Source organism: Ostrea edulis, chromosome 9 (genome assembly GCF_947568905.1).
Source record: "Ostrea edulis chromosome 9, xbOstEdul1.1, whole genome shotgun sequence".
Taxonomy (NCBI): Eukaryota; Metazoa; Mollusca; class Bivalvia; order Ostreida; family Ostreidae; genus Ostrea; species Ostrea edulis.
This window is the reverse complement of record NC_079172.1, coordinates 2,384,982-2,411,872: the sequence shown is the minus strand read 5'-3', so window position 1 is coordinate 2,411,872 and position 26,891 is coordinate 2,384,982. Positions and strand designations below refer to the sequence as shown.

At 38.4% G+C, this 26,891-nt stretch overlaps 1 protein-coding gene and 2 long non-coding RNA genes across 3 annotated transcripts in view; 1 reads left to right on the top strand and 2 right to left on the bottom strand.

Annotated features, from left to right (window-relative positions):
* The window catches only part of LOC125657387 (uncharacterized), a 199,676-nt gene extending 174,942 nt beyond the window's left edge, over nt 1-24,734 (bottom strand). Inside the window, exons 1-5 of the long non-coding RNA XR_008798333.1 lie at nt 24,506-24,734; nt 20,953-21,061; nt 19,903-19,953; nt 19,596-19,746; nt 15,814-15,923 (exon numbers count right to left, since the gene is read on the bottom strand). This is a non-coding gene — a long non-coding RNA (uncharacterized LOC125657387). The remainder of the gene's footprint in view (nt 1-15,813; nt 15,924-19,595; nt 19,747-19,902; nt 19,954-20,952; nt 21,062-24,505) is intronic.
* Nucleotides 1,664-9,051, bottom strand: LOC130049988 (uncharacterized). The gene is made up of 3 exons (XR_008798336.1): nt 8,837-9,051; nt 7,599-8,104; nt 1,664-1,765 (listed from the first exon to the last, which is right to left on the bottom strand). It is a non-coding gene; the product is annotated as an uncharacterized LOC130049988 (long non-coding RNA).
* Nucleotides 6,138-8,806, top strand: LOC130049984 (E3 ubiquitin-protein ligase TRIM71-like). The gene is made up of 2 exons (XM_056148240.1): nt 6,138-6,217; nt 6,444-8,806. Exon 2 carries the CDS (start codon nt 6,475-6,477, stop codon nt 8,131-8,133), a length of 1,659 nt encoding a protein of 552 aa, XP_056004215.1. The 5' UTR covers nt 6,138-6,217; nt 6,444-6,474; the 3' UTR covers nt 8,134-8,806.
* Nucleotides 24,735-26,891: the final 2,157 nt, after the last annotated feature.

Here is a 26,891-nt window from a genome sequence, read left to right as displayed (position 1 = left end):
GCTTCGTACTTAGATATTCTATTGAAAAAAGATACTAACGGCAAACTAACAATGAAATCCGGAAACAGGAGGGAGAAATTCTATATCAGGGCGGGTTTTCCGTCCATGGGGAACTCTATACTGACTTTGTACATGTACATAGGGAATATTATTTGCTGGGGCGCTTTTTCCTCCTATGGGAGGAAATTTATCCCGGGCCTGTTTTTCCGGGGTGAGGGAGGGTGTATATGCGGGGGGGGGGGGGGGGGGGTATATGCTACAACACTGGAGATATGCGTGGTGGCGTCGTCATCATCTGTAGAGTTCTTGTTGATACATGTACCAACATTACCGCAGTGGTTTCTAAGATACCGTTCCACTTTTATGGCTGTAAATTTGCTCAAAATATTCGTATTTGATTATTCGTGGGTCTTAAGCTCCCCTTCCTCCACCCATGAAAAAAAGTCATATGTTAAATGCACCAAAACGTGCCTATCATTCCAGACATAGAAAGAAGCAAAATTATATAAGTATATGTGTGGAGTTCTCATATAATCATCAATTTTGGTAACATAAAGTATAACAATGAAAAACGTTGTGAGGGAGAGTTAAAATTTCATTTTTTTTTCAACTCAAAAGCGCTGTAGTTTCACCATTCAGCGGCGAAAGCAATGCTACTATTACGTCATAGGTAGCTTGATAGGCGAAATTTCCTAAATCTTCCCATGAAAAACTCTTACCATTTATTGTGGTTTCACCTTACACCCAGATGTCCTGACTTTTAACTACCCCGGGTTCAAACTTTTAACTGCCCCGGATCCCAACTTTCAACTACCCCGGGTTCAGACTTTTAACTACCCCGGATCCTGACTTTTTAACTACCCCGGGTCCGTACTTTTAACTACCCCGGGTCCTGATTTTCAACTACCCCGGGTCCTGACTTTTAACTACAACGGGCCCGGACTTCTAACTATCCCGGAACCGGACTTTTAACTACCCCGGGTCCTGAGTTTTTAATACCACGGGTCCTGACTTCGAACTACCCCGGGTCCTGACTTCGAACTACCACGGGTCCTGACTTTTTATCACCACTGGCCCTGACTGTTAGCTACTATGGGTCCTGACATTGAACTATCAAGGGTCCTGACTTTTAACTACCCCGGGTCCTGACTTTTAACTACCCTGGGCCCTGACTTTTAACACCTGTAGATACTTACACAACACTACGATTAATAATGAACCTTCTGTTGTTTTTAATAGTGCATCTCTATAATTCTCACGCAAAACATTTATTGTCTATTGACGCCTCATCGTATTGCAGGGGGGGGGGTGCAATTTGAAGAAACGAATCCGCACTACCTAGGGATTAGCCATGGTTTTCGTCTACACTTGAAAATAAGATTCTAAAATATTTTAGCATACATCTGCATGTAAAATTATTCCCAGGAATCATGATTTACACAATCAGAAACTTATCATGTAAATTTCAACTTTTCTGACTCATTGATTTTACAGACAAAAAAAATGTGATAAGGTGAGTTAACTTGAACTTTCAGTTCAGGTTTACAGACAGACAGACGGACCACTGTCATCTGAGCTAAACACACATCATTCTTCATTCAGCTTCTGATTCACAAGTTCAACAGAACCTAAACTATTTATGAAATAAAACTCAAACACGCAATACAGGATCATAAGCTCGCATGCGCGAGTGCAACAGAAGTTTAATCCTACACGTGTAAATGTACATAGATATCCGGAGGTTCATTGTTCCACTCAACTCAATCTACAACAGAAAAAAAGAGTAATAATACAAAAACATGTAACGTATTTCATGTCATTTCCTCACTAGAGGGAGCGTAATGCAAGCTTCACTCACACTTCAAAACTACACAGGTAATTTACCTATTGTTTACTAGCTGCAATAATGTAGTCCTATCCAATTTTTTTTTATTCTGACGTTTTTGGGACAGGGCTACAATTCCATAGGATCTCCGTAATACTAATGGTGCAAAATTATTTTATGAATAACCGATAATAAACTCTGTGTATTAGTCCCAAATGTTGTTTACACCAAAAGGAGTACCAACTTTGTGCTCGGGCATGTCTAATAAAGGTGCTTTTCATTAAATATAATGTACAGCATGCAAAATTCTTCGTCTGCTCCACCATGCTTGTTATCGCGAGATCTCGTAGGTGGATCTAATGAAAAGCCTTAACATTGACAATCAGCGCGAAAATGTAGTTACTCGAGCCACTTCGACAAAGAAAGGAAAATCATATTGTTGCAGAAAGAATTTACACTCTGCTGTTCGTTTTTTAACTTGATAGTAAATTCAAACCTTTTCAATACCGACGAAATAGCTTTCGCCTCCATACTTGTCCATTGATGTAAATACTACCTTATATGGCATATGCAAATGACTTGACAACCGGAAGTTGAAACTTCAGTACCTCAAACATGGCGCACAAATATGAATCGAGAAATTGGAATTTATCGAAATTGTTGAAAACGGTAGAATAGAGCCTCACAAATCTAAAGTTGCAGGTTGTAAATTTAAATATTGACTAAGAAACATAGAATATCATTTTATTTACGTAAAGAAAGTCAGGAAATGTTTAGAATGAGCGCAAATGTTGCGGGAGTGAATCACTCCCGCATTTGCACCATTACGGAGATCCTAAGGAGTTGTAGGCCCTCTCCCCTAAAAAAAAAAAAAAAAAAAAAAAAAAAAAAAAAAAAAAAAAAATCAGAGAGGGCTACATTATTGCAGCTAATTGTTTTACCTGTACACAGGTAAGCTTTGCATTTACAGGGAATGAATAACATGTAAGTGAAAGCTTGAGTGACGAGCCTTCTGGTAAGACAATGATTTCAATAAGCAATGTAATCTTATTCATTGATAAAATAAATTAGCTAGCGTGGATTCAAATTGTTGATTAAAGTGCCATTAAAACGACAGGAACACTTCAATCCCGGATATATGGTTTCTGATAATTTTTAATAAGCTCTATGTTTACATTTCCGAAATCAAAGTCGCATATAATTTCACCCCCTCCCCCCCACACAGTCCGTGAGGATCCTAGATAGAATAGATCCCTAGTACCTCTTGCTTGTCGTAAGAGGTGACTAAATGAGCGGTCATTCGAATAAGAACCCCAAAACTGAGGCCCCGTGTCACAGCAAAGATCCCTTCCCGTTCAAAGGCCATAAGCTCCGAGCATAGACTCAACTTTCTCAGCCCTTCGTCGGCAATGGAAATATCTTTATACTATACAAATGAAAACCTTCTCGAGATGGACGCCTACACAATATACCCCCCCCCCCCCCCCCCCCCCCCTGGAAAACCAAAGCTAGGTGAAAGGTGAAGACAACGAACAGTGATCAATCTCATAACTACTATACAAGCAATACAAAATTGAAAATAGAGAGATGTGCAAACACGGACCCCTGGATATCCAGAGACGGAATCAGTTATCTAAGAGGAGTAAGCATCCCCGGTCGACCGGTCACACCCGCCTCAAGCCCCATATTCCGATCAGGTAAACTGAGTTATCCGTAGTCAAAATTAGTGTGCCATGAACGGCCTAGCAATCGGTATGAAACCAAGTAAGATAGCATTTAACTCAATGTATTATAGCTCAACACATGTGAGAATTTCCAAAAGTCTGTAAAATTCTGCTAAGCGTGTTAAGTTTATTGTCAGTATACAGAAAAGGCCGTTCTGATTGCTGCACAAAATTTTACAGTAATAGTATGTAGTTTTCTGTTTATCGCAATGATACAGACTATTTCATCCTTATCTAACTGCAAGATCGTGTTATAAATTTGAAAAATGCTTGGGATCTCTCAAATCCAACTTCCACCTGTTAACTCCCTCTAGATCCGCCACTGTGGTACTACAGGTGATCAGAAGGATACAGGTATTGTACCTGTCTAACGGGAGAGTACAGTCCAGGTCAATTATTTATTAAGAAATAAAGTCAATTATCGTAAAACTTCCAAACGCTCTTCTATCCGATACGCGGGGAATAACTTGTCTGTATAGTACGATGTTGTACACCATATTGACCTGGGGATATGTAACCGTCGATTTCTCTTCGCTTTAATGTTTTGGAATAAATTATAAATACAATGATTTCCTGAGTATAGATAAAATGTTTACTGGCTACAATTACTAAATGATTTATATCTCAGGATTATCATGTTATTCGCTCCGCGGAGCGAATTAGCATGTATACTACGTACATCAATATAGCATTTATTCCGTAAATGTGAATGCATGATTTTTGCTTTTATAAATGGAATAAATAGCATATATATATAAAAAGTCAATTTATGCCCTTTGTTTATTTCTGTGAAAGTCACACGTCACTCACATACATGTAGGTTGTTTGGAATTTTACACTGGATAATAGCGAGGAAGAAATTTACAAACGTCGCGCCAGCATAGTCATGATAAACAACCCTCAATGCAAACTAGTCTATGGCACGATAAACAACCCTTCACTGTAAACTAGTCTTTGTCACGATAAACAACCCTCACTGTAAATTAGTCTTTGTCACGATAAACAACCCTCAATGTAAAATACTCTTTGTCAGATAAACAACCCTCAATGCAAACTAGTCCTTTGGCACGATAAACAACCCTCACTGTAAACTAGTCTTTGTCACGATAAACAACCCTCAATGCAGACTAGTCTTTGGCACGATAAACAAACCCTCAATGTAAACTAGTCTTTGGCACGATAAACAGCCCTCAATGCAGACTAGTCTTTGGCACGATAAACAACCCTCAATGCAGACTAGTCTTTGGCACGATAAACAACCCTCAATGCAAACTAGTCTTTGGCACGAAAAACAACCCTCAATGCAAACTAGTCTTTGGCACGATAAACAACCCTCAATGTAAATTAGTCTTTGTCACGATAAACAACCCTCAATGTAAACTACTCTTTGTCAGATAAACAACCCTCAATGCAAACTAGTCTTTGGCACGATAAACAACCCTCACTGTAAACTAGTCTTTGTCACGATAAACAACCCTCAATGCAGACTAGTCTTTGGCACGATAAACAACCCTCAATGTAAACTAGTCTTTGGCACGATAAACAGCCCTCAATGCAGACTAGTCTTTGGCACGATAAACAACCCTCAATGCAGACTAGTCTTTGGCACGATAAACAACCCTCAATGCAAACTAGTCTTTGGCACGAAAAACAACCCTCAATGCAAACTAGTCTTTGGCACGATAAACAACCCTCAATGTAAACTAGTCTTTGGCACGATAAACAACCCTCAATGCTACGTCCGTAAGTGCTTCACCTAAATCAAGTGTTGTCTCTATATAAAACTGTCCAGACTGAGACAGTAGTAGTGATTACTGTGTGCATTTCTGACTGTTTTGCATTAGGATACACGGTGGTACTTACATATATTACATCAAGTAATGTCTCGTGTTATGTACATTGTCTAAGCTCATATTACTAGTATTACTGTATATTATGTGTGAACCATATGAAACCATATTGCACATATGCACTCATTATAAACATGACATGTTGATCTAGTACCAATGCACCGTCCCGTGGTATCTTTTGCATTACAGTGGAGTTAATCATATGTACTTTACTACCTTTACTATTATTACATGTAGAGTTGTTATGTACAGGTATATATATATATATATATATATATATATATATATATATATTTTCCCTATGTGTATTTCTGACTGTTTTGCATTAGGATACACGGTGGTACTTACATATAATACAATTAAGTATTATCATGTTCAAATGTCTCATGTATGAACATTGCTCATACTAATAGTGCAGATTTTACTCTTGTTTTGTTTTGTTTTGTTTTTATCGTCATTGCACATTGAAATGTTAACAATCATGTATGCTGTATGCCCGAGAGGGCCCTAATTTGGAAATAAATCATATTCTATATGACCCCCCCCCCCCCCCCCACACACACACACACACACAGGCACAGCTGCTATTGCAAAGTATTTCTGTACACTGACTACAATGAAGGGATTTATACATACATTGAAACAATTCTATCTTCTGACGTCAATGTTGACATCGCTACCCAGTATGATCTAGGTCAAAACAAACTTTAAACTCTATTTAAATAGATAATGTATACAGGCTGACGCACCGCACAGGTATTTAATCACAGGACTAGACGGAAGGTCGAAATAACAGGGAGGCCATGTTGAATTTTCAGGTAAAGACAAAATACATATCCGTATTTTCAATCAATTATATAGATCTGCTCATTTTCATCATGATTTCATACATTTCTGAAAAATAGGGGGGGGGGGGGGGTATTCCAATACATTCACGTCTGGTATATAAATAATCGCAGTGTATATAACATACTGTAATTCTAGCTGGTCATGTGTTTCAACATATCTAAATCTTTAATCTAAATTCCCTATTTTAATTAACAGTGAACTCCTCATGTGACCCCGGACATCAGAAATGGACCCGTTCCGCAGAGCCCAGATTATCCTATTGTGTGACCTCTGTAAAACTGCCCACCTACAGAGTCACTGTGAACGTTGTGATATAAATCTATGCCAGACCTGTGTTGGGAAGCACCTCTCGGATTCGTCTATAAGACACAAAGTCGTGCTCTATAAATACAGAAAATCTCTTAACTACTCAACATGTCCACACCACGCCGACGAACTCTGTAAACATTACTGTGAGAAATGTGACATTCCTGTCTGTTCTACCTGCGTCTCCTCAAGTAAACATGAAGGTCACGATATATCAGATATTCTGGAAACACTCAGCACTAAAACAGAAAGTTTACAGAAAGATCTGGACGAACTCGAGACCAGAATTTACCCGCGATATGATGAAATGGCGTCCGATGTGCAAACTGAGAAAGCCGAGTTAGAAACGAATTACGGAGAACTAACAACAATTGCCGATCAACAAGGAGAAATCTTACACCGGGAAATCACCGCCATTGTCAACCAGCGGAAATCCGACATTCAGGAGATGAAAATCAAACACCTATCTACCCTGAATAAAAATACAGAAGAAATCACACAGAAAATGGCGGAACTCAAACAGATCATGTCCGACTTGAAATCAATCCTAAAATCAAATGACGTCTCCTTAACCTCTAGTTACAAATCTAGGAATTCTGAATATAGAACATTACCGCCTAAAGTCCGAGTTACAGTACCCAGTTTGTCTGCTCAGAAAATAAACAAAGATCAGCTCAATGAAATGTTCGGTTCTCTGTCGCCATTATCCATTAACACAGAACATGGCGACACAATCAAGTCAGCAGAAGCTGTATCATCTCCTCCAGTCAAACCACTGCTTGATGAGCCGCGCGTCACCGCCACCATAGACACTGGGTATCACAGACTATACAGTGTTAGCTGTCTGAGTGAAGATCAAGTCTGGACACGCGGGTATAACGAAACCATGAAGCTGCTCAACCTCCAGAGTAAACTACTGACATCAATACAAACCAAGTCAGGGAACAAACCGCGGGACATAGCAGTGACACGGGACGGAGATCTTGTTTATACTGACTCTAGTGATGGAACTGTTAATTTAATTAAGAATAAACAGATACAGACCGTGATCACACTACAGGGGTGGGGACCTCTCAATGTCTGCAGTACCGCGGGTAACGATCTCCTGGTTACCATGGAGAGTGATGATTACAAACAATACAAAGTCGTGCGTTACTCCGGCTCCACAGAGAAACAAAGCATTCAGTTTGATGATCAGGGTCGTCCTCTCTATAAATCTGCTGGTTATTATAAATACCTCAGTGAGAACAAGAACCTGGATATCTGTGTGGCTGACTGTGAAGCTAGAGCAGTAGTGGTGGTCAATCAGTCAGGAAAACTCCGATTTAGATACACTGGTCATCCCTCTAATACCAAGCAATCATTTAATCCATTCGGCATCACTACAGACAGCCAGAGTCACATCCTGACAGCAGACTATAACAATGACCGTATCCACATCCTAGATCAGGACGGACAGTTCCTCCGTTACATTCACTGTGATTTATACACTCCATTAGGTTTATGTGTGGACATCAGAGACAACCTCTTTGTGGCTGAGTGTTTCACTGCTAAAGTGAAGAAAATCCAATATCTATAAACACAGTGTTAATTACACAGCCCTACAGTGTTAATTACACATCTAAAAACCCTGTTCATTACACATCTAAACACAGTGTTAATTGCATCTTTGTGTTGATTACATCTGCTTGTTGATTACAGCCCTGTGTTAATTACAGCCCCGTGTTAATTACAGAGCTCTACAGTGTTAATTACACATCTAAACTCAGTGTTAATTGCATTTTTGTGTTGATTACATCTGTTTGTTGATTACAGCCCCATGTTAATTACAGCTCCGTGTTAATTACAGCCCTGTGTCTGTGATGTGTAATTAACATGTACTTGTGTTTGTGAGTTTAACTGATAGAACATTAGTCTCTCACTGCTGTTTAGTAATTATATCTTACAATATCTGTATTATTATATCTAATCTTAGTATACTAATTAATAATTAGATTGTGTTACTAGTTAATTATCTATATACAATTAGGCACATGTTAATCATGAAATGTAAATAAAGGTAAATCAGTTCTTGTGATGTACTAAGTCACTTTGTCAGTATTTTGTGTGTAGCCTTGAATTATAGTACATCTATACATGTACACATATACTTGTTTGTGTGTGATAAACTACTAATTATTCTGTTTGTTAATTATGTATTTCAATATGTGTTTGATTTTACAATGTTTATATTAGATAAACATGATACAGAGTTCAGTCTTACATTATTACTGAGTACTTACTTAGATTTGTAGTACTGTAACAGAGATTGACCCAAACGTCCAGTCTTCATCACAGATCTTCAGATTCAAGGTCACAGTCTTCTGTTGACCATCAATAACATCACAACACTCCACAGTCCTACAAAACACAAAGTGTAATTATATCTAACTGTATTGTCAACAATTGTCTGTATTTCAGAACTTAATTATCTTACAAAATGTCCAGTCTATTACAGTGTGGTATATTTACATGTTTATATATATGTAAATGTAACAGGAAGGAAAAACTCGTGCTTCAACTGGAAATCAAATCCGAGACCCCTGTATAACTAGTCAGGTGCTCTAACTATTGATCTACAGTGACCAGTCTAACAGAGACCCGTGTATTACTAATCAGGTGCTCTAACTATTGAGTTACAGTGACCAGTCTAACAGAGACCCGTGTATTACTAATCAGGTGTTCTATCTATTGAGCTACAGTGACCAGTCTAACAGAGACCCCTGTATTACTAATCAGGTGCTCTAACTATTGAGCTACAGTGGCCGGTGTATCAGAGACCTGTGTATTACTAATCAGGTGCTCTAACTATTGAGCAACAGTGGCCGGTGTATCAGAGACCCGTGTATTACTAATCAGGTGCTCTAACTTTTGAGCTACAGTGACCGGTCTATCAAAGACCCGTGTATTTCTGATCAGGTGTTCTAACTATTGAGCTACAGTGATCGGTCTATCAGAGACCCCTGTATTACTAATCAGGTGTTCTAACTATTGAGCTACAGTGACCGGTCTAACAGAGACCCCTGTATTACTAATCAGGTGCTTTAACTATTGAGCTACAGTGGCCGGTCTATCAGAGACCCGTGTATTACTATTCTGCAGGTGTTCTAACTATTGAGGTACAATGACCGGTCTATCAGAGACCCGTGTATTACTAATCAGGTGCTTTAGCTATTGAGCTATAGTGGCCGGTCTATCAGAGACCCGTGTATTACTAATCAGGTGTTTTAACTATTGAGCTACAGTGACCGGTCTATCAGAGACCCGTGTATTACTAATCAGGTGCTCTAACTATTGAGCAACAGTGACCGGTCTAACAGAGACCCCTGTATTACTAATCAGGTGTTCTAACTATTGAGCTACAGTGACCGGTCTAACAGAGACCCCTGTATTACTAATCAGGTGCTCTAACTATTGAGCAACAGTGACCGGTCTAACAGAGACCCCTGTATTACTAATCAGGTGCTCTAACTATTGAGCAACAGTGACCGGTCTATCAGAGACCCGTGTATTACTAATCAGGTGTTCTAACTATTGAGCTACAGTGACCGGTCTATCAGAGACCCCTGTATTACTAGTCAGGTGTTCTAACTATTGAGCTACAGTGGCCGGTCTATCAGAGACCCGTGTATTACTAATCAGGTGTTCTAACTATTGAGCTACAGTGACCGGTCTATCAGAGACCCGTGTATTACTAGTCAGGTGTTCTAACTATTGAGCTACAGTGACCGGTCTATCAGAGACCCCTGTATTACTAATCAGGTGTTTTAACTATTGAGCTACAGTGGTCGGTCTATCAGAGACCCGTGTATTACTAGTCAGATGTTCTAAGCACGGAGCTATCCAGATCGATATCCATGGTTCATCTTAACATCAGCCTATGGATAGGTTAATAGTTAGAGCACATGATTTGTAATACAGGGGTCTCTGAAAAACTGGGCACCTAACTGGTAATACAGGGGTCTCTCAAAAACTGGGCACCTAACTAGTAATACAGGGGTCTCTGAAAAACTGGGCACCTAACTGGTAATACAGGGGTCTCAGATAGACCAGTCATGGTAGCTCAATGGTTAGAGCACCTGAATAGTACAACTGGGGTCTCTGATAGATCGGTCATGGTAGCTCAATTGTTAGATCACTTGACTAATAATACAGGGGTCTCTGATAGACCGGTCACTGTAGCTCAATGGTTAGAGCACCTGACTTGTAATACAGGGATCTCTGATAGACTGGTCATGGTAGCTCAATGGTTAAAATATCTGACTCATACAGGGGTCTCAGATAAACCGGTCACGGTAGCTCAATGACTGGAGCACGTGACTAGTATTATAGGGGTTTCGGATAGACCGGTCATGGTTGCTCAATGGTTAGAGCACCTGACTAATGAAAGAAAGTAAAAGTGATCAAGTTCACATACCCCACGCTCCAACATTGCTTAACAATGTCTCACATAATGAATGGTAATGCTATGCATTGCTGCAAGAACAGCACAGACGGGTTCAAAATTCAAAAGGGGCATAACTCCAAGAAAAATAATTGAATCAGAATTTTCTGGGAATATGCACATCTACACAGTGTGTCCTTATTAACTACAAATTTTCATCAAATTCTGTTAAGCGATCTCTGAGGAATTGTACTGACAACAAAAGGACAGATGGACTTGAAATTATAAGTTCAAAAGGGACAATCAGAATTTCCTGGGAATATGCACATCTACACAGCATGTTTCTATTAACTACAAAGATTCACGAAATGATGTTGAGTGTTCTCAGAGGAGTTCCGCTGACAAGAAAGGTTCAACAGCACTTAAGAAGATGTCATTTAAGTGATTTACACACCAATACTATATAACATGTTTGGCATCGCCCTGAGGTCAGAACCCCTACCCCAGGGATCATGAAATTTACAATTTTGATAGAGGCTTTCCTGCTCTACATCCCTATGCATTTAGTTTTTCTTACACATGCATAGTCGTAAAGAAGATTTATTGAAAATTGGTCAAATTTGGGCAGTTTTTGCCCCGCCCCTAAAGCCACAGGAGTCCAGGAATTCTGAAATTTACAATTTATTTCCCCGTTGTCTTGAAGATGTTAACACACCTAACACGACAGGCAACACATGACAACGGATGCAGACCAATTGCAATAGGTCATCTGAGTTTCATCAAAAATATTAATGCTATATTACATATGCCCTGGCCATTTCATGGAACATTTACATGTAATTCCATTAACAAACCTGGCATTTTGAACACCAGTAGAGCTATCCAGGTCCTGTAATATATGTCAGAGTCTCGGGAAAATTATCCTCATCAATCAACAGCACGTCTCCAGTAACCGCTACCCTACAATATTTATTCTCACATTAAATATTGGTTAACCACAAACTGATCCTTCACACCATTATATCATGCTTTTAGATCACAAATTTATACTCAAAAGATCGATACAATGATACTGAATGTATCAAAATGAGACCAAACCAGTGCACATCTGTGAATACCGAGTCCTACAAGTTCTATGAAAGCTCTATCTTAAATAGTTCAGGAGATAACAAGAGGTACTGTGATCAATGCTCACTAAGAATATCCTCGGCTTACCCCAATCTCCCAAAAGGGTGTTCCATGCGATGAAAAAAGCCGTTAAAGAATTTAAATGGAAACCATATTGCTACTTCGATGTCCAGTGCACTTGACCTTTGACCTTTTGACCCCAAAATTGATAGGAAACATCTTCATTCCATGGGTAGTCCATATGTATGATATGGTGACTGTAGATGGAATGGATAACGCTTTAGAGCCCGGAAACCATATTGCTACTTCAATGTCCAGTGCGCGTGACCTTTGACCTTTTGACCCCAAAATCGATAGGGAACATCTTCATTCCATGGGTAGTCTATATGTATGATATGGTGACTGTAGGTGGAAAGGATAACACTTTAGAGCCCAGAAACCATATTGCTACTTCAATGTCCAATGCGCTTGACCTGTGACCTTTTGACCCCAAAATCGATAGGGAACATCTTCATCCCATGGGTAGTCCATATGTATGACATGGTGACTGTAGGTGGAAAGGATAACGCTTTTAAGCCCGGAAACCATATTGCTACTTCGATGTCCAGTGCGCGTGACCTTTTGACCCCAAAATCGATAGGGAACATCTTCATCCCATGGGTAGTCCATATGTATGACATGGTGACTGTAGGTGGAAAGGATAACGCTTTTAAGCCCGGAAACCATATTGCTACTTCGATGTCCAGTGCGCTTGACCTTTGACCTTTTGACCCCAAAATCGATAGGGAACATCTTCATCCCATGGGTAGTCCATATATATATGGTGACGGTCGGTGGAAAGGATAATGCTTTAGAGCCCAGAAACCATTGCGTCTACAGACGGACAGACAGACAGACGGAGAACCCGATTCCAGTATACCCCCCCCCCCCCCCACAACTTGTTGCGGGGGGTATAATGAAGAGGTCAGATTCTTATTAAAAGTAGATTTAGGTCATAAGTTCAAACACTAAAGCAAAGTCTTGCCATAAAAATCTATACACAAAATATAAAAGCTTTTTCCTTAAATAGTTTAGAAGATATTAACTAGGCCATTTTTTGGGGAAAGTAGGTGGAGGTCAAAAGATCAAATGTGATTGTACCACAAGGTCATCTTGTCAACAAGAAAACCTATAAACAAAATATGAAAGCCCTACCTTGAATACTATTGAAAATATTTGGTAGGTTACATTTTCTTGAAATAAGGTCAAATTTCAAGGTCACAAAGTCAAAGGTTATAGTATGAAAAAATAGGTTTTGTCATAAAAATTTAAATACAAAATATGTTGAGGAGATATTGAATAGGTCAGAATGATCAAACTCCCAGGTCAAGGTCAAACTTCACAAAATAAGGTCTTTCCATAAAGAATCTATATACAAACAAGAGGCCCTTGGGCCACATCGCTCACCTGAGTCACGTTGGTTCACATCAGAAGACTTTCCATATATTTGCATGTAAACCCGTAGTCCCTATTATGGCGCCAACCTACCCCTGGAGGCCATGGTTTTTGCAAACTTGAATCTACAATATGTCATGTAAATTTGAACTTCTTTGGCCCACTAGTTCTTGAGAAGAAGATTTTTAAAGATTTTTCCTATATATTTGTATGTAAAAATTTGATCCCCCCTTGTGGCCCCACCCTACCCCCATGGGCCATGATTTGAACAAACTTCAATCTGCACTATGTCAGAAATCTTTCATGTAAATATCAGCTTTTCTGGCTCAGTGGTTCTTGAGAAGAAGATTTTTAAAGATTTTCCGTATATATTTGTATGTAAAACTTTGATCCCCTATTGTGGCCCCATCCTACCCCAGGGGGCCATGATTTGAACAAACTTAACTCTACACTATGTTAGGAAGCTTTCATGTAAATATCAGCTTTTCTAGCTCAGTGGTTCTTGGGCAGACGATTTTTAAAGATTGTCCCTATATATTTGTATGTAAAACTTTGATTCCCTATTGTGGTAACATCCAACCCCCAGGGGCAATGATTTTAACAAACTTGAATCTGCACTATATCAGGAAGATTTCATGTAAATATCAGCTTTTCTGGCTCAGTGGTTCTTGAGAAGATTTTTAAAGATTGTCCCTATATATTGTTTTTCCGATAAATTTGTATATAAAACTTTGATCCCCCCTCGTGGCCCCATCAAACCCCTGGGGGCCATGATTTTAACAATTTAGAATCTGCACTATATCAGAAAGCTTTCATATAAATCTCAGCTTTTCTGGTTCAGTGGTTCTTGAGAAGAAGATTTTTAAAGATTGTTCCTATATATTTGTATGTAAAACTTTGACCCCCTATTGTGGCCCCATCCGACCCCCAGGGGGCCATGATCTTAACAATTTATAATCTGCACTATATCAGGAAGCTTTCATATAAATCTCAGCTTTTCTGGCTCAGTGGTTCTTGAGAAGTTGATTTTAAAAGATTTTTCCTATAAATTTGTATGTAAAACTTTTATGCCCCCCTTGAGGCCCCATTCAATCTCCGGGGTCCATGATTATGAATAAACAGTAGAAAATTACAGTGTTATTTATAATTGTATGTTTATACTTGTTAATCAATTAGTTTCCAACATTCTAAGGGGGGGGGGGGGGGGGGGGGAGGGGGTCTTAGTGAAAACTATTTGAATTTAGTTTTTTGTGAAACATTGAACATTTGATCTCGCCCCTTACTTGCGTGATATGTGATCAAAGGCTATTCAACAAGAGGCTCATGGGCCTCATCGCTCATCCGAGTCACCTCGGCCCATGATTTTTACAAACTTTAATCTGCATTATGTCAGGAAACTTTCATGTAAATTTGTACTTTCCTGGCACAGGGGTTCATGAGAAGATTTTCAAAAACTGCACCTATATATTCGCATGTAAAACTTTGATCCCCTATTGTGGCCCTACCCTACTCCTGTGGGTTTTGGTTTGAACAAAATGAAATTTGCACTGTTAGAAAGCTTTGATGTAAATTTCAACTCTTCTAGCCCAGTGATTCTTGAGAAGAACTTTTTAAACAACCCCACCCTATTTTAGCATTTTAGTGATCATTTCCTTTGAAGGGGGCATGACCCTTCATTTGAACAAACTTAAATGATCTTCACCCAAGGATGCTTTTTCCCCAAGTTTGGTTTGAAATTGGCCAGTGGTTCTGGAGAGGAAGTCAAAAATGTAAAAAGTTTACCGACGGATAGACAGATGACAGACAACAGGCGATCAGAATCAGGTGAGCTAAAGCAGTTGAAATAAGCAATTTTTCCTTCTGTAAAGTACATGTTCTGAGTGTCCTTGACTTTTCAAAAATGACCTTGAACCAAACATCCCGTCCCAAGAACTATTGCTGATCAATTTCTGATGAATGGTTTAGGAGACAGGAATCAAAAACTGTTGAAATAAGGAACTTTTATTTTCTGAGTGACCTTGGCCTTTCCACAATGACCTTGAGAGACTTTGGTCCACAAGTCCTTACCTGAGCATTTGTGATCAATTTCTGATCAAAAGTTTAGGAGATATGAGGTGGAACAGACATGACAGAGAATATATTAATGCTCCTCAATTTTTTTTGGGATCATAAAAGTTTACATAAGAAAGGACGGATGGACTGCAGATAAGGGGAGATAAAAAAAGCTCACATGAGCTTAGATTTCAAGTGAACTAAAAAGGAAAACAAAATTACCAGCTCCATACAAAAGGCTATCTCCAAAAATGGATCAGATCTGATGGTAAGAGAACTGCTTTCTGCTTCTGCTCCATCAGCAGGGTGTCAACATCTTAAGGTCCAGAAAGCTGAAAAACCAAAGTAGCATTGAGTGCTGGAATCACCAGAAATCAGACAGGCAAGTAAAATTGTCTACAGGTTGAAAATGCTCAGTAAATTTTTTGAAGAGAATTTTGTCAAGCGACTTTGTTCTCCGTTTCATGATAGAATATGAATAAGGCCAACGATAAAAATTGTTGAGTTTCCGCTAATGTTCCAGAAAAAAATAGGGTAGGAAGGTAGGAAATAAATTATTTTTTTTTTTTTAAATTTTATTTTTTCAAAGTATGCAAAAACATTGTAAACTCTAACAAGTGTAGTATAGGAAGGAGGAGAAAATCTTTGGCTGGACCGGGAATCGAACCTGGGACCCCTGCATTACTAGGCAGGTGCTCTAACCATTGAGCTATCCAGGCCAATATCCAGTCCGTAGAGCCCTAATTACTACATTCCTCCCTCCTTAAGATCAATTATAATTTTATAATTGTCTTTCAATATCAACCCAGGTTCTTTTTGCCCCTGACAGGCCAACCTGCACCATTAGGGGTGGTCAACGGTACCAAATGTAGTATGGGAAGGAGAAAATCTTTGGCTGGACCCCTGCATTTCTAGTCAGGTGCTCTAACCACTGAGCTATCCAGGCCGATATCCACGGTCCGTATAGCCCTAATTACTGCACAAGTTAAATGTTCTATTGAATTTTATACTTTCAAAATAAAATTTTGCTTAAATTGCATTGCAAGGTGAAGATAACGAACAGTGATCAATCTCATAACTCCTATAAGCAATACAAAATAGATAGTTGGGCAAACACGGACCCCTGGACACACCAGAGGTGGGATCAGGTGCCTAGGAGGAGTAAGCATCCCCTGTTGACCGGTCACACCCGCTGTGAGCCCCATATCCTTTCAATCATAACATTTCACCTGTTATTGGCTGAGGATTATTTCCAGATGTTTTATAAGAAACTATATTTTTCAATGAAACATATCTAGCATAAAACAACAAAAGTTAACTCCTCTATGCCACTATGCTCTACAAGTACCAGATATATTGTTTCTACATTTAGATTGGTTGTCATAGGAATACTTCTATTGGATATGTTTGACAGGAAAATAATGTGATGGTTTTGAAAAAATATATTAAATCATCACCAAAATATCAACATCATTAACATATTTTAAGTTTATTAATACATTTCTGAATGTATTTTCACAATCTAAATGGAACAAGGGTAGGAAGACAGTCTGGGCAGATCCCACTTATCCTAATGGGATCCAACTCTCTTCCAGCTAAAACTTTTTACCGGACATAAATTTTTATTTTAAAAACAATCTGCACATCTTTTTTTCCTCTCGGCTCTCACCAGCCATCAACAACTCGGATGCGCTCACTGCGTTATTTGCGACCGTTTTCATAGTGTTTTCAGTTAGAACTGCAGCAGAAACCAAGGATGTGCATACAAATTTGACAGACTGGACATTCATGTCTGTCACTCTGCATCATGACCTCCATATAAAACTAGGGTCCCCGTCTAATGCCCGTTGAAATGATAGCATAAGACAGTGCATGGCTATAAATAGCCACCGTCTAAAAACAACATAGGAGTTGGCAATTTTAACAAAAGAAAGTCTTCTATGAAAACATGACACTTGGCAGAGTCTCTTGACCGTCTGTTAACTTCAATTGTTAAATCATCGTTGCGTGAGCACGCATGGAGGTACTAGCCACTGGGTCAACCATCATCCATGCTGTTAGTTAGAAACATTATCAATGTTGTTTAAACGCTTGACACAAAACCATGCAATTTTGTATATCATTAAAGCGTTTGAATGACTTCATCTCAATGTCTAACTAAACCAAAAACCAAGAACCGGGAATACATTTTTTCCGGGAAAATGACGATTTTTGTTCTAAATATCAAAAAAAAAATCTAGGGTCGGGGCTATAATTTAGGGTCAGTCGGGTTAGCGGAAACACAACACATTTTATCAGTGGCCTAAGAACTCTGCAACGCAGGGCATATGCTTCCTTAATGAATTTATACTAGCTTTTCTATGAAGTCCAGTAGTGACCTTGACCTTCAGGACCCCAAAATCAACGCATACAAATAATTTCAGATAAATTGTTAAAAACATACATTATAACCTTAGAGTTTAATCCCAAAGAGGCCCTTAGGCCACATCACTCACCCGAGTTACCTTGCTCTTGGTCAGCTGTTTTGATTTTCAAATTTTTTTGTATTTTAAATCATTATTCCTATGAAATATGTTGACTCTATTTTGTTGCCCCACCTAGCCCCGAAGTTCACGACATAAAGCCAACTTAAATTCACACAACACAGGAATGCCTCAATACCATATGACTATTCTGTAAAACATTCAGGTCATTATACATGTATGTATACAAAATATGAAAGTTCTACCTAAACCGGTCAGTAGATCAAACTCTAATGTCAAGGTCACAAGGTGAAAAACTTTATGGCCATAAAAAAGAATGCAAATATGAGAGCCCCACTGCTCATTATTCAAAAGTTATGAGGAAGGTTAAAATTTCAGACAGACAGGACAAAAACAATTCCACCCCATCCTTAGTCAGGGTCATAAAAAAACCTTGTTTTCACACAACTTGGGGACATTTGCATTTGGATATGATTTAGTGTGGCCCTGCTCCTCTTGAAAAGTCTTTGTTTTAATAAATTTTCTGCATATTACCATATAAAACTCCGATTTCATATTGTGCCCCCACCCTACCCCTGGGGTCCTTGTGTTCAACTTCAATTTGAATTAAATGCAGCTACTTGCATATTAATAGTGAGTGCAGTGCTCTGGCTCATGCTGCAAGCTCCAATGACTAAAGAGCACAGAATAATCCGAGCTAAATCTGAACCTATAACTGAGGATCATCCCAGAAGTCCCTTGTCAAAAATGGCGGAGATCTCGAAAAGTCACACTTTGGACTATATCAATTTCTTTGAAAGGATATGTTAAGATTCCTACAGAGACTTTAAGAATTGGGCGATATTCAGAGAGGAGTGGTTTTCTGAGGGGCCGATTTGGAGAAGTTTCAGTGTATAATTTCCCCTTTCAAGTTGACACGCTGCTTCATTTGAACAAACATGAATCCCATTTTCCCAAGAATGTTTTGTGGCAAGATAAAAATCCTTCCCTGCTCAAAGGCCATAAGCGCCGAGCATAGACCTAAATTTTGCAGCCCTTCGCCGGAACTGATGATGTCTCCATGAGTGAAATTTTGTTGAGAGGGGTGTTTAACGAATCGATATACAATTGACAGACGGCGATAACGAACGGGCAGATCAATTGCAAAAGATCACCTGAGTGACTAAGGTGACCTAACAATGCATTCCTGGTGAGTCAGGTACAGAGAATCTACTGCTAATATAAAGAGAAGATAACGAACAGTGATCATGCAATTTTTATAAATTCCACAAAGTATACAAAATTAAGAGAAGGACAATTTATACTTATAGGTATATATTATAATTGTAAGTAAACTGAGGCAATACATGTGGTTATGTCTTTAACTAGTAACCGTAGCCAAATTCAAAGAATTCAAATAGCATTATAACTCAAAACTTAGATGATTTGAAAGTTCTGTATTGTAATTCATCTAGTCTAAGGGAGATAACTGTAATATCTGCTTTCATGCTCTCTACAGTCTGAACTTATATAATTGAATACTTCTCTTGAATCTTCTTTGGAAAATTCCCATGGATTACTACATCTCAGCAAGATCACAGTTATATTTATTAAAGCGTTCAGCCTCTACCAGCACTCCAGCAGGTAATGATGGGCTGAGGAAAAGTCATATATCCAGCATCAACCACTGTCTCTACAAATATCCAGCAATATGTTATGAATTAAAACTTCAGAATGTAAATGAGGCTGATATGAGTCACAAATATTGCCAGCTAGTGAACGTCAAGACCATCAGGAAAAATGAGTCTCCACGTGCCACCCTTGTCTAGAGCAATAGGTAACCACTGACCTGGACAGTGCTGCTGGTCAAGCGGCAGATTCCATCTACCAGGGCGGGCTTCTGAAAAAAAAAACAACCATTGACACCTGTCACTAGTCCAAGAGCATAAAAATGAGTTCAACAAGAGGCCCAAGGGCCACATCGCTCACCTGAGTCACCTTGGCTCACATTTAAAGATTTTCCCTATATATTTGTATGCAAAACTTTGATCCCCCTTGTGACCCCATCCTACCCCTGCGGCTATGATTTGATCAAACTGAAATCTGAAATATATATCAGAAAGCTTTCAGGTAAATATCAGCTTTTTTGGCTCAGTGGTCCTTGAGAAGATTTTTAAAGATTTTTCTATATATTGGCATTTAAAAATTTGATCCCCTATTGTAGCCCCATCCAACCCCCGGGGGCCTTGATTTTAACTAACTTGAATCTGTATTACATGTATATCAGGAAGCTTTGAAGTACATCTCAGCTTTTCTGGCTCAGTGGTTCTTGAGAGGAAGATTTTGAAAGATTTATCTCATATATTTGTATGTAAAACTTTGACCCCCTATTGTGGCCCCATCCAACCACCGGGGGGCCATGCTTTGAACAAACTTGAATCTGCATTATGTCAGGAAGCTTTCATGTCAATCTCAGCTTTTCTGGACCAGTGGTTCTTGAGAAGAAAATTTTTAAATGACCCCACCCTATTTTTGCATTTTTGTGATTGTCTTCCCTTGGAAAGGGACATGGCCCTTCATTTGAACAAACTTGAAAGCCCTTCACCTAAGGATGCTTTGTGGCAAGTTTGGTTGAAATTGGCCTAGCGGTTCTTGAGAAGAAGTCGAAAATGTGAAAAGTTTACGACGACGACAGACAACGAACAAATTTTGATCAGAAAAGCTTACTTGAGCCTTTGGCTCAGGTGAGCTGAAAAGCATCAAGTCTAGGTCCCCATTTTTGCCAAAAAATACATGCAACATAAAACAAAACCTGTATATACATGTATAACAATAATATCTGTATTTTAATTACTTATAAAGAGTCAGACTTCTGAATCCTGTTTGTAATTCTACTTACCATCAACTGTTTAAAGGCCGATTCTGAATACCCGTAATTTCAGTTGGATTGTAGGAATGCGGTAAATTGAGTACTGCTGCCTGCCGACTGACCAGACTTCAGTCACCACCTATAGGGGAAAAAAACTCACATGATTAATGAACATATTTGATATATATTTTCAATAGTATGTTCCTATTGCGATTAAAGAGCTTGAAATATTAGAATAATGAACTGCGTTTCATCTACTACCTCTAGATATGCATATGCCCTACCATGGAACAAGATCCCGATGAATGTAAAAACATAACAATATAAACAAGAGGCCCAGTGGCCACATCGCTCACCTGAGCCACATTGGCTCTGCTGTTGTTCAGGGTCAACACCAAAGTATAACAAGGTTTTGCCATAAACATGATAAAGAATTCATATTCAAAACAGTGCTCCAAGTCACATCTACTATCAGGTCGCAAAATGGCCACCTAGAAAAATTTCTGGTCGCCATTTTCATATTTCTAGTCGCCATGTTCAAAATTTCTACTCGCCATGGTAAAAGATTTTGTAAATAAGGTCTACAAGTTTTTTTTTTTAATTTGAATATCTTTCAAGAAAAAAATCAACACCCATGTATGCGATTTGTTTGTTTTATTTTTAAACTGAATAGAAATGTGCTGTGAAACATGCTGGATGCTAACAAGTCAAGTATTTACTCTGGCAAAAGTTGTATTGCATTGGGCCATCCTGTATATTTTACAGTACGCTTCTGGGGAAGAAAACCTAGCGTTCCAAACAAGGATTTACTTTAAAGTCCTCAACTAGAAAACTGACACGGTCAGCAAGGGCCCCGCCGAGGGTTATTAGAGGAAAGTGACATCTGTATTTGATATAGCAATGTTTGGGGCTGGTATATATGTTAGAATTAATAATATATAAAGATACATTGGAATGCCAATTTGTGAAAAAGGAATCATGAAGCATATTTTTGAGAGACTTATGCAACTTAAATTACTTCTGTTTGACACACTCATGACATCCACTCAAACACAACAGAGTGCAACAAAATCCCATTGTAATAGGGGACACAAAATGGATAACTGGTACAAAATATGTTACATACTATTCGAAAAGGATTATGAATTTGACATATTGATGTCTTGGAAAAGGAAATTCTGACATCGGGGCTCTAAGCGTTTTCAAACACATTGTCATTTGATAAAAGTGTTCTACATTTTTAAAAACAGAGATTAATATGTCTTTACATACATAGGTGAGAAAGTTTCCATTATTCCTAGCCGAGACATACCATGTATGCGCAAAAAATGCATAAGCAAATATCAAAATACTCACATAGAAAATGTGGACGAAGCGCAGCGAAACACGCCATTTCGAGATTTTCACCGACGAAAGCTCGGTAACAGTAATGAATAAGGTACACTCATTTTGTATCTATTTTGTGACTTTCTTTATCAAAAGGAACAGTTCTCTAATGTGTAACGTGCAATTGCTACATAATTCAATAACTTGAAGCATGAAGCAGTTTCACTTTGCAACCGGATATAAGAAATTTTATTTCGTATTCCGATCCCGATCGAAAGTTGTTGACTGGGAATGACGTGTTTTAATTCAGTATACATGTAACATCAAGCATTTTTTATATTACATTAAAAAAAACCAAATATATACACATACACAAAATTTGAAAACTGTACGATAAAAACTGTTTGAGTTATCGTGTCACAAAGAAAGTGTTGACGGACAGACAGACGGACGGACGGTCGAACGGACGGACAATGTGATTACTATAGGGCTTCCCGCATTTCATGCGGGGCCCTAATAAGTGGGCCTTCATTGCTTTTGCGAATAAGAGCTTCTACTTTTGTTGGATATTTTACTGAACAATCAGTACCAGCATCAATAAGAACACTACATCCCGAGTTTGTAATTGTCTGTGAAAATTAGCTGCAACAGTTGCCTCGCTTGACTTACTGCTAATAATGTAGTCACGGACAAGACGTGTATCTTACTGTTACCGTGAATAGTCACACTTCCACATTTAAAAGATGTACACCAGGTCGTGGTGAAATCGGACAATGGGTGTCCAGAAATGGTGGACGTTGCTGGCTGATTGGCCTCACAAATTCTGAAAAACATTTTGCAATCTCTATATGAACCATGAAAATGCCTTATCAAGACTGAGGTTCTTCCTTTACTTTTGCATTTTTCTTTAGACACAGAGTGATTAAGAAAAATAATAAAAATGCAAAAAAATTGATGGAATTCGGCTGGATCAAAAACATTATTTCTTAAATCTTTTTTTTTTTCACGTCTAAAAATAAGAACTATTTATAAATCTATTCCCTTGGCTCGTCCGGTAATGCAAACCATGATGACCCCCCCCCCCCCCCCCCCCCAACTGATAACCAGCCATGTCACTTCATGACTGAAAAATCATTAATTATAATTCTAGTTTTGTGAATAAATTTCAATGTATCCTTACAAAAACAGTGGAGAGGGTCTCAAATATGTTGCAATTTATTCAATATTATTTGAGAGTGCTGAAATATTTCATCATTGTGTTACAACTAGGATTATGTACAATATTATAAATTTTGTTAAAATTTTCTCTTCTAAAGCATGCCATTGCTACAAGGAGATTTTTATATGAATTTCATTTTTAAAAATCAAATAGGTGTGTATTAGTGACTTGGAAAGATAGAAAGTAGAAATAAGGAAAGTAGCCTCTATTTTTGAGGGCATACAGTTCAGAACAAGTCGCGGGTCAAAGGTTAAGTAAGTCACAGTGAAGGCGGCAGAAATAAAATGTATAGGTATAAAAAATATTTCAATCCCATTCATGTATACATACGTTTTATGTTTTAATGACTTAATATAAAACCATGGGAGAAAACTAGAATGGGCTGTTTCTGCTGCCTAATTTTAGTCATATACTGAGTATTTGGCAAATATATATTGTTTAAATTAAACCTGACCAAAGCATGAACATTACAAAATATGTACATACCTACGTAGCTGCGCTCGCTCAAACGGTAGCACCGTCAACATATTATTGATTATCGCACTTGAAACAACAGATGCATTGCTCGACTGCCCCTGATACAATTCTACAAACATACAGTTTACCAGAGGACGGATCATCTAGGGACGAATCAACTGTAGGACGGATAAACCTGACACCGGATGGTCTGACATGGATGCAATTCGAGGAGTTCCGATTGACATGGATGGCATTCAACCGTCCGAATTTACTCTTACTTTACTCTCACATAAGGCTGTGAATATTTTGGCTTTAATGATTAATTTGTTTTAAAGTTTTCTTTTTTCTATTTAAGTAACAAAAACGCTGACCGGTAAATATTTCTTCAAAACAGTCAATTTCATCTATTCACAGGTGACCCCCCATAACATCACTGCATACAATATTTTCCGTTCCATTTTCTGTTCCGCGTTTTAGCAACACCCATGAAATTTGAAAAACCCGTCTGTCCTGAATATTTCTTTCATGGAACTCAGGCTAAACCAAATAACCAGAGGAATCTAAATAAATGGTACCTACGTGTCATAGTACTGTACCCGACAGTCATTTTCGCTAAGTATCCGCAAATATAAGCTTTCTGTCTGATCACGCTGATTCGGCATCCATCTTCGTTTTCGCCGCAAGTGTCTTCTGCTTCATCAAGAAAGACAACTCTTGTTTTAGCAATCGTACATTCTCGAGTCTTTCCGGCAAGTGAAATACAACACATTCATATTCCCGAGCTTACGGAATGACCCGAGAAGTTCCTTTCAAGATTTTTTTTTTTTTTTTTTTTGGTGGCGGATCAAGAAAATTTTGCAACCAAAGAGAAGGAAGGGGAGATCTTTTTATATGTCCCCCCGCCCCCCCAACTACCATAACCAAAGGGGGGTTGGGGTACACGTACTCCCGTATCTTTTAGATCTGCAAATGTAAATTCTAAAAAATCTAAATTAAACTTTGGCTATAACATCTAAATATAAATTGAAAAAAAATGTCAGCGTACATTTTCATTCTTGACACCCCTCCCCCATTTTTACTCACCCATGGCATGACGCCATTGTGCAACATGATTTCAGGTTTGCTCCTATATATGTGTAATCTTCAATATATTTTCAAAATGTCTACAATAGCGGATCTGGACCTTTTTTTTAAATGAGAGAGATGCAACCCAAGTGTGTACCTTTTTCTCCTACCCCCCCCCCCCCCCCCCCTTCCCCATGTAAACGTGGAGATCCCAAACTGGCAAAAATGGACTGTTTAAAAAACAAACATAGGTGCATGCCTATAAACAAAATTGATATTTTTTTTTAAATCAAGACCCGCTACCCCCCCCTCCCCTCCCCATCCACCCCGTCCCGCTAGATCCGCCACTGCTGTACAACAATATGCGATCAAGAGAGTAATTCATTCACTTTTTTTGTATAGAAATATAATCAAGTGGCGTAGCGACCTTTACACAACAGCCCAAATGAATACACAGAATTATTATTCTTCATCTTTTATAGATCCCTTTTGTTTTTTATAATTTTAATGTCAAACTTCATACTATCAATTCAAAGCAATATCAAATCATTTTAAAAAAGTCAAACCAAAACTCAAGAAAGTTTCTGAGGTCAGTATAATTCAATTTGTGGAAAAAAAAGAAAGATTTCATACAGAAAATTGAGACGGACTGTTTGATTTTCGTTCAAGGTAATTTGATCAATAATTATCTAAATTATGTTGCTAAAAGTAGAATGAGATTTTTATTTTCTAATTGCCTCGATATTATTCATTTTTTTTTTTATTCATATTTACTTTCTTTTGGATATGACCTTAAAAACGGAGGTCCCACGTCGCGGAAGGCATTGGCACGCTAACGAACCTTCACTGTTACGACCCTGAGCGCTAAGTATAGGTCTAAATTTGTGGTACTTCACGTACAGCTGGTGACATCTCAAAAGGAGTGACAAATTCTCGACAGAATGCCGGAAAGACCCGAGAAGTTGTTATTGCTTTCAAGATATAAGATACAGATTTTAAAAGAACTTTTTGTACCAAACAAAGTGAGAGAAAATAGAAAACCCCGAAATGTGTATCAGAATATTTTCAGTTAAAGGATTACCCCCCCCCCCCCTCCCTCCTATACAGGGGCGGATCCGAAACATTTACCAAGGGAGGGACGCGACACTATATTGCACTTTTTCCGCCAATGAAGTTTCCTTTTAAAAACAATATCTGCTTTTTAAAACCAACCAAAAGGAGGGGGGTTAAACCCCTGGTCTGTTATTTCCCGCCCCTCTAGATCCGCGACTGATGAGCAGCAATACGCGATCAAGAGAGTGATCTATTCAGGTTTTGTAAGTGACATAATGACCTTTACGCAACAACACAAACGGAGAAAATTCTTTTTTTTTTTTTTTTCTTGTTTAAATCGGAATTTCCTTACTTTAAAGGTCAAGTGTAATAAAAATAGATTTGAAAATAAAGTTTATAATTCATTAAAACCCGTTTTGAAAAGTTTATTGATGTGCTTATTTTTTTTTTTTTTTTATCCAGGTAAATGAGCAAAATACCTATTCAAAAATCGTTGTTTAAAGAAACGAATGAAGGAATTGTCGCCCTTTCTTATTACGTCATTTGAGACAATTGTAGTTGTTTACCAGGCCCGTACCGAGGGGGGTGGGGGTGCGGGGGGTGCAAACGCACCCCCCTGTGAAAACCATTAAGCACTATTAAAGTCGGCTGTGTAAATCATCAAGCACTATTAAAGTCAAATATTTTCTAAAATCCCTAGCTTTTACTTTCACAGTAAGAAATATCACGAAATAAATTCAATACATATTGCCTATGCGATGACCAATTTTAGTATGTTTCCCCTTTCATATTTATGAGTATCAAATAAGTAAATAAAAAGCAAAAATTGCATCCATGATAGAGCATT